Below are 17,500 nucleotides of genomic sequence, written 5' to 3' on the forward strand. Positions count from 1 at the left end.
TTCTCTCTCTCTCTCTCTCTCTCTCTCTCTCTCTCTCTCTCTCTCTCTCTCTCTCTCTCTCTCTCTCTCTCTCTCTCTCTCTCTCTCTCTCTCTCTCTCTCTCTCTCTCTCTCTCTCTCTCTCTCTCTCTCTCTCTCTCTCTCCTGCATAATGAAAGATGAACCTTATGATTACATGATTTTCATGTTCATGCAGTTTATTGCATCAGTTTATCATTGATTTGCTTTATAATTCATTATAATTTCAGGTTCAAGATAGAGTTTTTCCAACCAAGTCTTCAAAAGCCGGTAAGCATTCATATCCTACAGTTTGGCAATTAAAGAATGCTCTTAATAGCTTATGGTGAACTCATTAGACAGAACCTTTTTGACATGTTACATTATTGCAGTAGAGTCTATACCTAATGAAGAGAAAATGCAAGTAAGTAAATATTTAAGAGATGCTACTCTTCATGTTTTTTTTTTTTTTTACATAAGAGGGCCACTGGCCAAGGGAAACAAACCCAGGAAAAACAATCCCACGTAAGAGGATCACTGGCCAAGGGAAACAAAACCAGAAAAAAAAAAAGAAAAAAACACTTAGAAAGAGAATAATCAAGATGGGGCTGATTATATTGTTAGAAAATTCAGAGGGAGGAGTCTCCAGTCAATTCAACCATTCAAAATAAGTTTAAATTGATACTTGTGTCAAAGACAAAGTTATCCAAATACTTAAACATGCCTCTTTTCCTCTCAGAGTCCCGCTTCACCAAGAGCATACCAGACAAGCAGAAGTTCAAGTTGAAGGGAGGTGCTGCAGTTGACCCAGATTCTGGCTTGGATGAAGAGGCCCATGTGTACCAGGTAACTGGTCTAGAATAAATAGCTCCAGCACTGTAGGCAAATAGTTACACTTGTGAATGTAAGAGTAGGGAACAGAGACTTAATATACCAAGTTAAGAATTAGTAGCTGCATTATTGTAAGCAAGGACTGATACATAAGAGTTAGGAAATGAGCCTTAGTACATCTGGTTCCAGCACTGTAGGTAAGGACTGACATGCACTAACATAAATGTAAGGAACTAAGGTCTAGTACATCCAGTTTAGACTAAATATCTCCATTAATGTAGGCAAGGACCAACATGTCTTAATTTAAGAATAGGGAACTGAGGATTAGTTTCGCTAGTTTAAAATAAGTAGCTCCAGCACCGTAGTGTAGTAAGATGGGAAGAGCAGGGAACTGAGGCCTATTAGAGATACACTACTACTCTGCTGGCTACTGATAGTCTAGACAGAATTGTGAGAGGGAGCTTGAAATTCCCACAAAGCATTTAGCAGTCATGTGTGGTCTTGCTAGAGTTAACAGTGATAGCAAACCATCCATCTCAGGTGCCAGACATGATCGGTTTTAGCTTCAAAAAGGTAACTTATCTTGACAGCTGATTTTCTTTTTCAGAGAGGAAACAAACTATACACTTGTGTGCTAGGTATGGTAAACATCATGAAGGGAACAAACTCCTATTACAAGTTGCAAGTTTTGGAAAGTGACAAAAAGAACAGGTATGCTTTAAGTGTATAGAATATTTCACACCTAACCCATGTAGTCATGGGTTGCAAATCCATCATCATCATCACCAGTATTATTTTAAAGCAGATAATGAGAGCCACCAAAGATGTTAAGTAACTGAACCCTGATAAATAGAGCTTGATGAATGTATGGAGAATGCTGTTAGGAGAGATGATCTAGCAAATGTAGAGTTCAGAAAGAGAGCTCACATAATAGGACATCATTTAGGTGGTGATGGCAGGTGGATTGCACTGCCTTCACCACATGTAGAGTGAGAGTTATCCTGCTGAAGCGTGTATTCCTTCACATTATTTATAATCTACAAGTGTTCCTCATGTTAATAACTGCTGATTGATTGCTATGATAATCCTGACTTGTCACCAATGCATCTCGTTGATGATCAGGGAAGTACTCAGGAAAATCAAGGGAAGCATTTTATGAAACATTTGCCTAAAAACACTACCCAGCTACTCAGGCTCTGATCTCAGCTAGAGTGCATTCTTGTAAATTACCAGGGAGAGATATCTCTCTCTCTCTCTCTCTCTCTCTCTCTCTCTCTCTCTCTCTCTCTCTCTCTCTCTCTCTCTCTCTCTCTCTCTCTCTCTCTCTCTCTCTCTCTCTCTCTCTCTCTCTCTCTCTCTCTCTCTCTCTCTCTCTCTCTCTCATTTAATCCCAGTTGTCAGATCTTTATCACTGAATATTTGCAATGAGTAATACATTTTCCCTTTGTAACACCAACTTTAGAGTTATAGTATCAAGTCAATTAATCTCCCAACATTTGAACATGTGCACTTGCATTGTTTTCTGCAGCTGGTGGGTGTTTCGCTCCTGGGGCCGCATTGGCACTACTATTGGTAATAACAAGTTGGAGAGCACAGAGGATGCTAATGATGCTGTGACCCAATTTGAGGCACTGTATGAGGAAAAGACAGGCAATCGTTTCTCAGCCAAGGAATTCAAGAAGGTACCAGGCTGCTGGTTCCCCTTGGATATTGATTACGGCCAGGTGAGTAATGTGTTTGTATTAACTAATCGATATCAGCCACAAGGGAGGTAGCCAAAATGAGGAATATACATGTAGTCACAAACACACACAAGCATTCAGTTACACTTGCATGTTGAATTTTTGCCTTTTCTCATTCATATGATGCTCTAAGACCAAGCTTTCTTTCATCATCTCTGATCATAAATTTGTTATCATTGTCAGCATTAGCATCAGTCTCTCTAATGCCACTACATAAGAAAGGCCTCACCATACCTTAATTCATCTCTGTTACTAGCATCTCTGACTGGAATCCTACATGTCACTGTTAGCATGGACTCCTTATCCATACTTAGCAAGATTTTTATCTTTTTTTTTTTTTTTTTTTTTTATCTATCATTTGAATTTTGTTATTTTTAATAGCATTGTAATGAAAAGTATAGTGTTTAGTTAATTTTTTGTATTATGTACTTGGAGTGTATGTTCAAATTTTGCATTTCTCAAAATGTTAAGGAGGAAGAAACTGCTTCTAAGCCTTTGGTAGCAGGATCCAAAAGTAAGCTGCCAAAGCCTGTGCAAGAGTTGGTAGCACTGATCTTCGATGTAGACACCATGAAGAAATCCCTTTTGGAGTTTGAGGTGGGTCTTTTGTTGCCAAAAATATCACGCATGATATGTAGCAGTATAAAACAGTGAGTGTTAAAGATTGAAGACAGTCATTGCAAAGGGATGTCAGGGAGATGAAAAGCCTCCCACTCCAGATGAATTTCTGTGTTTGCATGTATGTTTATTTTCTCATGTTCTATTTCTACTTTAATATTTTGTCAGATTGACACAAAGAAAATGCCACTTGGAAAGCTGAGCAAGAAGCAGATTGAGAGAGCTTACCGTGTTCTCTCAGAGGCATTGGACCTTATGGGGAAGCTGGATAAGAAACCAGCTGTGGATGGAGATGAGGCAGCAGCGTCCTCACAGGCAGCTTTGAATGCCCAGTTGCTAGACTGTTCCAACAGGTTCTACACACTCATTCCTCATGACTTTGGGATGAAAACTCCACCTCTTCTGAAAGATCTTGAACTGATTAAGGTACTGTCTCCAATTTACTTTTGTGTGTTAAATGCTCATCTTCCTTTGTTTGTATTTCTTACAATTACTTTTTTTTCAAGCCTCATAAGGTTTAATATTCTTCCAAAACCTCCCCCAGCTTCATCAGTTTCTCGAACATTTATTCTTATCTTTAGTCTTGTCTTGTTTTATCCCCTTCAGCTTCTGTTTATTTATTTTTTTTCTATATCCTTTGTATTTGTGAGAAATTGAGAGGGAATACATATGTGCATGTCATATCACTTCATAATTTTCAAAGGATTCATAGATAGTCCTTTGTTGACCTAATGCACCACCTATTGGTGGACTTACCAGGCTATTCACATTCCAACAGGCTTTCCTTACAAGCTCTGAAGTTTATTTGTTTCATTATTTATTTTATTTTATATACATACATGCATGCATATACAAGGCTCTCTCCCAAAAAGGGGAATAGCCAAGACAAGGCACATTACTATTATTATTATTATTATTATTATTGTTGTTGTTTTATTTCATTTTATTTATTTATTATTATTATTATGATTATTATATATTTTTTTATTTATTTTTTATTTATTTATTTATTTTTATTTTTTTTATTTACAGAACAAAATTGCCATGTTGGACAACCTCAGTGAGATTGAGATTGCCTACAGCCTCTTGAAATCTGAAGATGATGGAGACAAGGGTGCCGACCCAATTGACAAACACTACCGCAAACTGAAGACCAAAGTGGATGTGCTTGACAAGAGTTCTGATGAATTCAAGATGATCCAGGACTATGTCAAGAACACACATGCTGCCACACACTCGCACTACTCTTTGGTTGTGGATGAGGTACAAGGAGTTGGACATGCTATTCACTTACTTATTTATAGTTTCGGTTACTTTGCCTAAGAGCAATTACAGCAGTTCCTTGATTAGCAATATATTATGTTAGGTAATTGTACACTGTATGTTGTGTGGCTAGATATTTTTGTCATGTTCATAGGAAGAATAATTCTTTGAGTGATAAGTTAAAATTTTTCTATCTCTTATTTTTAGGCATTTAAGATTGAGCGCCAGGGGGAGAAGAAACGCTACAAGCCTTTCAAGCAGCTCCACAACAGGCAGCTACTCTGGCATGGTTCCCGCCTCACAAACTTTGCTGGTATCCTGTCTCAGGTGTGTAATTTTCATATCTTACATTGTTATTTTCATCACATGTATTTCCTTGTCTGTTGGGGGGAAAGGACAAGGTCCACAGGAACCACTGGAACTAAGAGTGTGAAAGATGTCTGAATGTGTGGTGTCTTCTGTGCCACCCCAGGTGTGATTTGCTGCTGTGGTATATAGATAGGTTTATTTCCTTACTCTCGGTCACTAATGTTGTGGCAAAGACTTTCTGATCTTCAATACTAAGTGCCCATGTACATGAACACAACATGTAAAAGAGGAGTGTTCATACATTTCATACATTCATACATTTCACCATTGATGAAATTAATAAAGATGAACTTCCTTGATGGTAGGCATATTACCTACTTGATGATCTTGGCTGTTCCATATGGTCGTGGCATGTACAGTAAGGATTATTTTTTGTTATCATAGTGATGTTTTATTCTGTATTTCACCTTCCTTATGCCATTTTTTGGACATGAGAAGGGATATAGTAATTATTTTGCAAATTTCACTGTTAAAGTGAAATTTGCACTGTTCCCTAAACCCCATGCAAATGTTAAGGTTATGAGTACATTTGTTTCTCTATGGGTTTCCCATTATTTCATTATGCTCTCTCTTCCTGCAGGGTCTTCGCATTGCACCCCCTGAGGCACCAGTCACAGGATACATGTTTGGTAAAGGTGTCTATTTTGCTGACATGGTTTCCAAATCAGCCAACTACTGTTGCACCTCAAAGTCAAACTCAACTGGGTTAATTCTTCTCTGTGAAGTTGCACTCGGCAATATGTAAGTGAAGCACACTTAATTATTATTTAAGAAACCATGAACCATACATTATGTATATATGAATCATATTTCATTAGATTATAAGGAACTGAGTGTTATCTTTGCTGAAAAAGGTACATGTATATATTTTCAGTTTTCACTTGTTTCTTGAAGAAATACTCATGGGAAAAACAAGATGACTAGATCTTTATCAATTATATCCTTTTAGGTATGAAAGACTCGGTGCAGAGTATGTGGAGAAACTTCCTGCTAACAAACACAGCACCAAGGGCCTGGGCCGCACATGTCCTGACCCCAAGGCAACCATCAAGGTGGAGGATGGTGTGGAAGTTCCTCTTGGTAAAGGTATCACTTCAGGTGTTAAAAACACATCACTTCTGTATAATGAGTACATCGTTTATGATGTTGCCCAAATCAATGCAAAATACCTCTTGAAATTAGATTTCCAGTACAAGTATTAGATTTGCAGCTGTAATTGCTACTGTCTATTGATGTCTTTTGAGAATTGGCAAGTTTAGTTCTCAGAACATGGTCTTGATCTTTTTGTAACAGATCTGATCATTTTTATATACATTAAACCCTTGTATTACCAGACTAATTGAGATGAAGCCACTGATGTTAAAGGCAAAAATCTGATAAAAGTGGCAGTGAGTGGATTAGAAGTGCCACAACCTCTAACAACATCTGCCAGTGGGAGGCTGAGGCAGAAGTAGTGTGTGGGTGCCAGGGTTATACTGCCAGCCAGCTGAAATTATTATACATCAATGTGAAAAGTATGACATTTTCTCTATACACTATGGCAAAGTGTATGGGAAACAATGTGTCAGGATTAGAAAAACCCCAACCTACTGGGCTTTTTTTTTGGGGGGTGGATTATTATTATTTTATATATATATATATATATATATATATATATATATATATATATATGTATATATATATATATATATATATATATATATATATATATATATATATATATATATATATATATATATATATATATATATGAGGCGCGTGGTGACATAAGTGCCAAAGCGCCACCAAGATGGAAAATCACTTTTTTGCTCCATTCCCATCTCCAAACCCTCTACTTTTCAACTGCGTAATCGGCAGTTCAAACCGACAACTGCAATATGGTGGAAAATCCCACTAAAGAGAAGGGTATGTCGCCCGTAGCTTTGCCCGGTTTGGTGGGACCCCTCACGGTCTAGACTAGCGTTCAAAGCGCCATTTTTACTCTTGTCCCACGTTGAAACCTGTTCGTTATCTCCAGTCTAGCTCCCGAGTTTGAAACAGGCGTCCAAAGCGCCATTCGACCATAAGGTCGAGAATCAGGGGGAAGAAAAAGGTAAATTAGCCTTAAGCACCTCTGTTCTGTCGCGACCCCACGGGATGAGGCTGTGTTTAAAGCGCCAATGTTGTGTTTGTGGTGGCGGGAGCGGCGGCGACCAATGGGAACTGCTCTACCGCGCCGCCTGGGCAAAATTGGGCCAATGAGAACGCGCCATTCTTCCCGCTACCCCTCCCTGCCGAGCCCGGGGAAGCCAGTGTTCATCCTGCAACTACCCCAGAAGTACCCCACAATACGTCGACTTCAGCCTGGCAAACTGCAACACCTGCAACAGCTGCTTGAGTTCATCCCAAATGTCAACCAGCCATACCTTCAGTTCATCATCAGGAAGCAGCAGGAACTGGATAATACTGAAGAAGATGACAGCACTGAGGACGAGGATGAGGACCACCTAGAGTACGACAGTGACAGTGAGGACATTGTAGATGACCCCCAGCCGCTACAGGACGAGGACAACACTGGTGAGTGAGGACGAGTCAGATGACTCGCATCTCTCACAACGTAAGCTTTCATTTAAGACCAAAATGAGCTTTCTATCTTAATCCGTTACGGAGTTATCGCATTCTGAAAGTCGCAAAACTTTGACCGCGTTTTTCTCAGTTTTTTATATTTGGCGCTTTGGCACTTATGTCACCACGCGCCTCAATATATATATATATATATATTTTTTTTTTTTTTTTTTTTTTTTTTTTTTGGGGGGGGGGGGGTGCACTTACCAGGATGAGCTCCACTAGAAGGGAGTTCCAAACATGCCAACACACCACAGTGTAGTAATAAAATATTTGTGATGACAAACATGTACCTGATGTAAAATACTGTGGAATGTGTGTTATAAGCATTTAGTGAATTATCAGTAACAATACATATTTGATATTCCCACCGCTGGCTGGACATTCCGCCTCATTCACCAACATTTATCTGATAAATCCGATGGATGGTCCATAGGCCATACATGTCTGTTAAATGCAGAAATCTGCTATAACCGGGTTTGGTATAACAAGGGTTTACTGTATTACCAAGATTTTTGTTTTAAAATCCATTTTAGTCTTAATCACAAGATTAAACCAGCATATGTTACCGCGAGATTCTATTTCATCCATGAATTTTCTCCGTAATGATTTCTGTGCACCAATGCAAATACATCAATGTTTGTAAATCTTGTCAGTGGTAAATGTCCTCATTAAGTTAACAAGTTTATTAGCAGTTGAAGCTGCTTGAAATAGATGCCTTGAGATTTTTTGTTTGTCAGATTTTTATATTTATTCATTGTCAAATGAAACATTCCCTTTATGTTTGTATCATGTTAGCTACTCAATCAGTGTAAATTTAATGCCAAAAGAATGGTCACTAATATTTTATGCTAGTTCTTTTTTGATGTCAGAATTTTTATGGTAGTGTTCTTTATTGCATCAATATGAACTTTTGAATAATAGTGTACACTTAGAAGCCATGATCTTGAGGTCATCTGGCATAAGTGCAAGACAAGCCTTAGGAGCCTTTTGTGACAGCTCACCATGCTAGGAACCAAATAGTGTACATACACTACCCTAATTACTTTGTGCAGTATTTCTGAGTGATAGCCAAAAACTATGGATTGCATGTACCTGTCATAATATTTGAATGCTTTCCTAGTTTTTAGCATGGTGAGTTGCCGCCAGAAAGGCATGCGAGATTCATCTCGGATTTGAAAACAAAAAGACTAGACTGTGTGGCCTGTTAAGAAATATCAGGCTAAGCTAAGTGCATTAGCCACAAGTAAATGTCATAAAATACAGTACAGGTACATCACCAATTTACGAGCCCCTAAGAGTCCAGCACATCCTTTATTTGCAACAGAATTAAAGGTGGGAGCTCAAAATTTAGGCAGCTGATAAGCTTACTTATTGAGCATTATGAAGCTCCCTCTTACTTCCATTGTTTATACATTTTTATTTGATGACAGTGCACATTTTTGTAAGATTCACAGGCGATTTTTCAGAATTAACTGTGGCAGAGATGCAGGTGTCATTGCTGGTGTTAAGTCCAAATACCAGTCTACATCACTGTCAAAAAGATATTTGTACCATCATCATACTTTCCTATCTCACATTATTACATTTAGATTTTCTTTCTGCATTGTGGTATATATATATATATATATATATATATATATATATATATATATATATATATATATATATATATATATATATATATATATATATATATATATATATATATATATATATTTTTTTTTTTTTTTTTTTTTTGCACATTTTAATTTTTTTTTTTTTTTTTTGCACATTTTAATAATTAAGTTAAATACATAAAGCACTATCTACAGTCACCAGGGTAGTTTTAGTGTAATAATAAATGGAATTAATATTTTAACGTGTGATGCCACTTAATAACATGGTAACTTTCTTAAATGTAATTAATTTAAGTCTTTCATAGCACATGGTATTCTAGAAAACAGATGAGTAACAAGTGGGCACATGGTATTCTAGGAAACAGATGAGTGGATAAGTGGATCAGTTTTCTCTTGATTTATTGTTGTTCATTATGGTATCAACTGGTCCATCAGAAGAGCATTGGAATCAAAGGAGCCAGTAAACTGGAAGTGTACCTAAACCATTCTCATGCCACTAAAAACATGTAGACATGCATGTATGTTGTAGTTTTATCCACACTGATCAAAGTGGCTTTCTGGACCTCACAGATGTGGCAAGTTTATTAAAAAATAAAAAAAATTCTTCACACTTTTGTCTTCAAATTTATATTTTAAGAGTGACAGCTTTATGCATTAGAAGTATAATGGTAACCTTTTAATGTTTATTCAAGGTGCAAGATTAGTACCAGCACAACCATTTATTTTTTTTAAAAAGGCTTAAACCTACAGCTGTCACATTGGTTTGTAATATGTACACCTACAGTTTAAGCGATAAAGTGATGAATAGGGTGTAGTAATTATTATCACTAGCAGCTTTCTAACATGTTAACTTAGGTTTCTGCACCTAGGAAATACTGCACCAGCCTAGCTACTTCAGATGCTTTATTAAGATGTGTTTGGTGACAGTTTCACTATAGTTGACTATCATGATACATTGCATTGTAGACTTCATCAGAAGTGTTTCCTCTCGGGGATGGTAGTGGGGAGTGGCATTTCTTTTGGATAGTAGTGGGGAGTGGTATTTCTTACTGAGTGGTAGTTGGGAGTGCTGTTTCTTTCCAGGTGGTAGTGGGGAGTATTGACTTTTTCTGGGTGGTATTTAGTCTTGGCTGTAGCAGGGAGTGATGTTTCTTCTTGGTAGTGTGGAGTGGTGATTATGGATGATTGTAGGGAGTGATCTTTCATGGATGGTAGCAAGGAGTGGATCAGGAAGCAGTTAGCAGCAGTATTTAAGCTGTGGTGTCTTGACTGATTCCAGCATTTCCTGTGCCCTTCCTTACCATGCCATAGCAAGTTGAGAGATACATGGTAAGGTAAGTGCAATGGAGTAGGAAATAAACCAAACATTGGAACATAGGAATAGAGATGGTGATGGCAACACTGCCTAAGTGTCGCAGGCCATTGGACTGATCAGTCCAATTAATTGAAATGTTATAGCTTGACCAAGAGATGAGCTATGACAAAGACTATACAGTCAGCGACACTGGCAATTAGAACCCCAGCTGACACAAGCATTGAGTTGCATAAACTGGCAACTCTCTTCTCAGTCCAAAAATATCTGCTGGGAGAAAATAACTACATGGTAACTTAGGTTAGTCCCTCACATATTTTTTGAAAGCATATAGTAATGGGTTCAGTGTTTGACATATTGACATAAGGGAAGGTTATCTTTTGTGACTGCTCCTTGCTTCAGCTAACAAAATGGCTGTTTGTTTTAAACAAAGTGTGCTACTGAGGTGATGTGCCTGGAAAATACACAGGCCATGATTATATGGTATGAATATTAATTTCACTAGAATGGTGAAACAAATTGAAAAATGCACTGCATAACTATTGCAAGTAAAAAGATGGAGTGCATTGGTGAAGAAATGGAGTGATGAGGGACATCAGGATGTGCCTCACTGCAAACGTGGTGGGCCACCCCAAATACCTCGATACCAAGGTATCAAGGTAATCAAATATCAAAATACCTTGATATCTTGCATGGTATCAAGAGACAGATAAAGGTACATCCTCAGCTTACAGCAAAACAACTAAAAAAAAATAAACATTTTTGGGTGGCCCACCACCATGTTTGTGGTGAAGCACATCCTGGTGTCCCTCATCGCTCCATTTCTTCATCAATGCACAGTCTTTTCACTCACAATAGATATAGTTTATTTTTCTATTCATTTCACCATTCCAGTGAAACTAACATTCATACTATGTAATCATGGCCTGTATATTTTCCAGGCATCACACATCACCTCAGCAGAAAACTTTGTTTAAAACAAACACACCTGTTTTGTTAGCCAAAGCAAGGTGCAGTCACAAGATAACTTTTCCTATGTCGATATATCAAACACTAAATCCATTATTCTATGCTTTCAAAAACATGGGGGACTAAAGTTGCCATGTTGTTATTTTCTCCTGACATTTTTTGAGACCAAGGAGGAGCAAGTTGCCAGTTTATGCAATGCGATGCTTACGTCAGTGGAAGTTTTAATCATGAGTGTTGCTGATTGTACAGTGTCATAGCTCATCTCTTGATCAAGATATAACATATTAATTATAATTAATTGGACTTACCAGTCTAATGGCCTGAGACAAGCAGGTAGCGTTATCATCTCCATTGGAGCCAAGTAAAGATTCATATCTTGACAGTGATGAAATAAGAGGAAGATTACACACACACAACATGGAAGCAAGTGTGATTGACATTAATTTATGTCAATCACAACAGCCAGAGTGCACAGTTTCCTTGAAACAAGTACAGTATTAATATTGAATATTTATTTCATATATGCCTAGGCAATACAGGAAACTCCCAAGTAGCTATTATCCAAGCATCCTATGGGTATGGGTGTTAATTTCCTTCTAAATGTCCCCCCATGTACTCTACATACTTAGCCTATTAGTCTTTCCATCAATGGAAACTGTTCTAGAATGGCTATGTTGGATTCTGTTATGCCTTCTTGGCTAAGCCAGAGATCCTCTTCAGCATCTTCACCATAAAGAACAGCCAGCTCTTAAGAGGCCATGTTTAGAAAAGTAAGGAGCCTTGTGAATCCAAAGAATTCAATGTTTGACAAAATCCTGATCATGTGCAAAGACTGAGTTCCAGCAAAAGACAGTTTGCCAATTCCTACAGGTCCAGTTTCACAGCCTGATCCATGAATTCTTGTCAATCACCAAATATCTCGAACAGGTTCATCAGTATTTATACTCTTAACAAATGACTCCTTGTGATTACTGGTTATTCCTCGAGCAAAAGATTCAATTAAGTGCCTTGATAGGAGGGCCAAGGCATGCTGAATGCTACAGCCTATCTGATTGCTGTTCCAGAATAGGACTGCCATCAACCAGAAAACTGATTGGCTAAGTGTGTGTAGTTACAAGAGGCTGAATGTAACAGAAATTTGAGTTGCTGACCACAAAAAATAGGCAACTTTTTTGCCCCTAGGTCAAGTACATTTTGATGAGAAAGTGTAGGTAACTGCTTTGGCAAGAGAGGATGACACTGAGTAAGTCATCAGGGATTAGTTAAGTCTCCAACAATGAAGTGCAAATAATGATGAATTGTCTTCATTTTGTAAATACTCAATATGAAAATTTTTAACTGTAAAATTGATCCTGGGTAGCTTTCTTCTCTTGCCAAATGTGGCACCAAAACAGGTGCCAAAAATCAGGACAAAATAGTCCTTACTTCATCAGTAGATAAAACACATGACATATTTGATAGTAATGGGTGAGTTTGATTATTTAAAGTAACTTATCTAATCATATTTAAATAAACTGCCAAACAAGATATTTATTTACCAAGCAAAAATCCCATAGGTGCCAGCTGAATGTAGTTAGTTTACAGATCATTAAAAGGAATTCCCTCAAGCTTTTACTAAAAACATATAGGTGCATATATAAAATCATTATAAAGTAAAAAATAATGGTAAATGATAAAAATTTTGACAAGCAGACCCTCAGTGATAACTTATTATACACTTCTAATTTCCCACCTTACTCAAAATGGATCTTTGTAAGTTTGTGCTTGCCAAAAAATTCTGTATGTACTCTGTATGAGTGAATAATAATGTTAAATGATAATGTTAAGTTGGGTATAGTGTTAGAAGAATATAAAGACAATACACACTCAAACTAAAAGCAATATACGAGTACTCATACATCAGAATACATACGTTCATCCCCCAAATATACTTCCATATACTTTTTTACACCCTTGGTCTCTTTTGTGAGCCCCAAACACCTCTGTCTTGCAATGGAGTCCCTTCAGTGGAGGAACGCTTGCGGTTTGGGGTGGATTGATGGTGAAGAGGATCACACTGGTGTAGAATTTCAACATCTCTGAGAACTACTTGTGCTCCACCACCAGCTGTAGGTAAGACTTCACCCTGTGGGAAACGGAGGCAATTAATGAAGAAAATGACAGGTGAGAGAGAGAGAGAGAGAGAGAGAGAGAGAGAGAGAGAGAGAGAGAGAGAGAGAGAGAGAGAGAGAGAGAGAATCCTACTACAAATTTTCAAGATAAATTTAGATTATCAAGCAATATGTTTAGTGTGATATGTGAGAGAACATAAGCCAACAATGTGAGGCATCAAGCAACATGTTTAGTGTGATATGTGAGAGAACATAAGCCATGCATACAGTGTATAGCAACCCATACAAGATAAATAATAAAAATTTACAATGTTTCCTGCTTATGAACAAGGTAATTTTCTTTTCATGATGTAGAATTCATAATAAATAAATGAAAATGCTTAAACTTAAATGTTAAAGCAATAAGAATGTTGATAAGCTGATCCTAATTTACTAATGGTTACAAGGAATGAAACTTATTTATGGACTGAAAAAAAAGAGTCCATTTCCCTCTAGCAGGATTCAAGGAATGTCATGGTATCTCAGGTCAAAAAATTAGTTCTATCAAAAGTAAACAAAATACAATTCACATGATGGAGCAACACTGGCATCCCTCCATGGGTCTCACTCTTCAACAAAAGAAATTGCCAAGATCTATAGTCATGGCATAACAGCTGTTGCAAACTGACAACCTCTTAAAGGAAAATGCTAGAACGATACATGCATGTATTCACACTGGCTATCATATTTACAATCATTTTCTTAAGTGAGAGGACTGATGCAAATTAGATCGAAAATAAAAAATAAATTTTCACCCACAAAATTACCACAATGAAATGCACCTTACACAGTATTCTCACCTTCCTCTATTACTGATTGCTCCCTCCAGGAGTAGTGTCCCCTAGAGGATGGCCACAAAACAGCCTCCACCTCTTCCCACCCAAACATTGCCTTCTTGCTTGTTCAAGCACTCAGCCTCTACTAACATCTCTCTGACATTTAATCCTTTACTTTATCCTTCCATCTTCCAAGTGCACCTTCAACTTAATTTACACTTTCTATACAAATTTTTCCCTCTTCACCATCTTCTCTTGCCTTACTTTTATTTCCTATTACACTCATATACCTCTGTTCCTCTCTTCCCCTTCCTTTAATCCTCTGTTCCTCTCTTCCCCTTCCTTTAATCCCCAATCACTTCAACTATTTAGCCTTTTTAGTTCTCCCATGTCCTCTCTCATTCAACATACTAATACAGAAACACTACATTCACATATTTAGTCATGCTCCTTTTCTTATGTCTTTTCTTTCTTATAATATGCCCTCTACCTCTTCCACTACTACCTTGAACAGTTTCGTCTCCAGTTCTCCTTGTGAGTCCTGTTCCTGAGTTGTCAAGCAGTAGTTTGTGGTGCGAGGGTCAGTAAAGTCACCAGACTTCAACTTGGTGACTGATTTGCGACGATGGAGGTTGGGCTGCAGGACTGTTCCTGTGGGGACCTCCTGTGTGTGTGTGTGTGTGTGTGTGTGTGTGTGTGTGTGTGTGTGTGTGTGTGTGTGTGTGTGTGTGTGTGTGTGTGTGTGTGTGTGTGTGTGTGTGTGTGTGTGTGTGTGGAGGGAGCAAAGTGCCACAGCTGAAAATGTATCCTGCAAGCTCTCTCCCTATTAGCCCATGTAATGGAAGAAAAATAAACCAAAACCAACATTACATGCCCAACAACTTTAGGATTTTAGAGATCTCCAAGCAAAACAGTACAAATGAAGTCCCAACAACACAATGTAACAGTAGACATGAAGCCCCAACAACACCATGTATTAGTGATTAAATAAAAATTTAAATGTAATGAAAATGGTTATTTTAGCAATGCTCTTCATAAATACTTATGAAAAGCCTGGAATTCCAGATAAAAATACTCTTTGGTGATTATATGAGTATTTTTTAAATTTAAATATGGAAACTAAGTCACGATGAGCAGCCTGGTTAACAGTTCTCCTTAGTGGTTATATCTACTTAATGGGAAGGTTTTACAGATCCATCCATATACCAAGGTGGCATCCCTGTAAACAAGGTAGCAAAGATATGGTTCCACATAAGCATTCCCTAACATCTAAGCTTCAAGGCTCTTAGGGAGAGGGGACCAATCCTTACCAACTATGATGTGCTAGAGTTGCAGGGATATGATGCACAACAAACATACATCTCTCCTAATCAGATCCCAATAGCTGAACTGCCTCACCATCACACTCATTCTCTTCCTAACATTTGATCAGATCTGCTAATTGTACCAGATGTGGGGTTAACCTATGAAGTGTTTTGAGACTTAGTTAACATATATGCTTCCAAAACTGCTTTCTATTCATCCCTATCATGCATAGCCATTCTTCCTCTATCCAGACTTGCAAGCAATTTTCTTTTCACACTGTTCATCCATCCTGTTTATGACCTTTGCCTTAGTATTACACATCTCACATTGACTCCTCTCCAGTTCTCTTTATCCATTCTCTGCACATGTCCAGACCATAACAACATTGTTCTGCTCAGTCAGTAAACTTGCATTTCCATGTCTTCATTACACTCTCATTTCTCACTTGACATCCACGCATGTTTGTAAAGCATCTTATCTCCATTATAGTATTTATTCCATCTCCTCTCTCCTACTCCCTTATCCTATGTTTCAACCCTATACAATGCTATCATTATCACATCCTCAGACAAACTTATCCTTACATTAGTTCCAAGCAACCTAAACATAAACATGATTCATTCCTCCGTAACCCTTTCCTTTCAACTTACTATTCAAAGTTACATTCAACCTCTTTGCATCATGCACCTTTCTGCACTTTATCTTTATCTATTTTCCTATCCTCATTCACATTTCATTTTCCTTCTTTAACACACCCTTCTAAACTTCCCAATCAGCTACCACAATCTGCTCTGAACTTGATATAAACAGATCATGACATTTGAGCTGTACATAAATGTATGCTACATGTGTGTACACACTGAACAATATGATGTACAAGGAAGCAAGTCTAATTTGATGAAACAACAATGGCAAATACTACATCTCACTGTTACAACTGTAACTGTAATGTAACATGTATGCTACTAATTTAGGACAAACCCCACATACATGAGTACACATGTGAGCACATACCTGAGTGGGCCGATGGTCAATCCATACATCAGATCCTTGTGACCGAGAACGCCTGTGTCGCAAGTTCACAACTGCTGGTGTCTGAAATACCAATACCAACAGATGCCACACAAAGAACTGCAGAAAATAAATAGTTACCTATAATAACTAATTTTTGTTGCCCTTGGCCAGTGTCCTTCCTACATAAAAAAAAAATAAATAAAATAAATAAAAAAATAAATAAATTCTTTTCTAATTATATCCTTAGTTTACTACATTACTGCCATCCTGTCAAATATTTATTAATTTATGTAGGAAGGGTACTGACCAAGGGCAACAAAAATGCAATAAAAAAAAAGGCCCACTGAGGTGCCAGTCCCCAAACAGATTCAAAAGCGATAGTTAAAAATTTCAGGATAAATGTCCTAAAACCCCCCCTCTTGAAAGAGTTCATGTCATAGGAAGGTAGAAATACAAAAGCAGGCAAGGAGTTCCAGAGTTTACCAGAGAAAAGGATGAATGATTGAGAATAATGGTTAACTTTTGGATTAGAGAGGTGGACAGAGTAGGGGTGAGAGAAAAGAAGAAAGTCTCGTGCAGGATGGTACCATCAGCATAGGAAAGGATAGGACAAGAAGTCCTAGATCAAGTTTAGATCACTGATGAATAATAGGAAGAGAGTACATGACAGGACAGAACCCTGAGGAACACCATAAGAACATAAGAACATAAGAAATAAGGGAAGCTGCAAGAAGCGACCAGGCTTACACGTGGCAGTCCCTGTATGAAACACACCTACCTATTTCCATCTGTTATCCCCATCCATAAACTTGTCTAATCTTCTCTTAAAGCTCTCTAGTGTCCTAGCACTAACTACATGATTACTGAGTCCGTTCCACTCATCTACCACTCTATTTGAGAACCAATTTTTTCCTATCTCCTTCCTAAACCTA

At 37.7% G+C, this 17,500-nt stretch overlaps 2 protein-coding genes across 7 annotated transcripts in view; one reads left to right on the top strand and one right to left on the bottom strand.

Moving 5' to 3' along the window:
* Positions 1 to 6,431, top strand: part of LOC135090193 (poly [ADP-ribose] polymerase-like) — a 16,003-nt gene extending 9,572 nt beyond the window's left edge. The window contains exons 11-20 of one of the 2 annotated variants that reach the window (XM_063986646.1): positions 248 to 287; positions 736 to 842; positions 1,435 to 1,538; positions 2,356 to 2,551; positions 3,041 to 3,166; positions 3,356 to 3,613; positions 4,220 to 4,450; positions 4,658 to 4,777; positions 5,400 to 5,560; positions 5,769 to 6,430. In XM_063986646.1, the coding sequence (XP_063842716.1) occupies positions 248 to 287; positions 736 to 842; positions 1,435 to 1,538; positions 2,356 to 2,551; positions 3,041 to 3,166; positions 3,356 to 3,613; positions 4,220 to 4,450; positions 4,658 to 4,777; positions 5,400 to 5,560; positions 5,769 to 6,021 (1,596 nt within the window). In that variant the 3' untranslated portion in view covers positions 6,022 to 6,430. Of the gene's footprint in view, positions 1 to 247; positions 288 to 735; positions 843 to 1,434; positions 1,539 to 2,355; positions 2,552 to 3,040; positions 3,167 to 3,355; positions 3,614 to 4,219; positions 4,451 to 4,657; positions 4,778 to 5,399; positions 5,561 to 5,768 lie in introns of both variants that reach the window. The other variant, XM_063986655.1, reaches the window with a different exon arrangement.
* A 5,387-nt stretch (positions 6,432 to 11,818) lies between these two features.
* LOC135090203 (kinesin-like protein KIF23) overlaps positions 11,819 to 17,500 on the bottom strand; it is a 24,589-nt gene continuing 18,907 nt past the window's right edge. For 4 of the 5 annotated variants that reach the window (XM_063986667.1, XM_063986678.1, XM_063986687.1 and 1 more), the window contains exons 15-17: positions 16,569 to 16,649; positions 14,755 to 14,913; positions 11,819 to 13,448 (exon numbers count right to left, since the gene is read on the bottom strand). In XM_063986667.1, coding sequence (XP_063842737.1) covers positions 13,269 to 13,448; positions 14,755 to 14,913; positions 16,569 to 16,649 — 420 coding nt within the window. In that variant the 3' untranslated portion in view covers positions 11,819 to 13,268. The remainder of the gene's footprint in view (positions 13,449 to 14,754; positions 14,914 to 16,568; positions 16,650 to 17,500) is intronic. The other variant, XM_063986707.1, reaches the window with a different exon arrangement.

The sequence above is a fragment of the Scylla paramamosain genome, chromosome 3 (genome assembly GCF_035594125.1).
Source record: "Scylla paramamosain isolate STU-SP2022 chromosome 3, ASM3559412v1, whole genome shotgun sequence".
Classification (NCBI taxonomy): domain Eukaryota; kingdom Metazoa; phylum Arthropoda; class Malacostraca; order Decapoda; family Portunidae; genus Scylla; species Scylla paramamosain.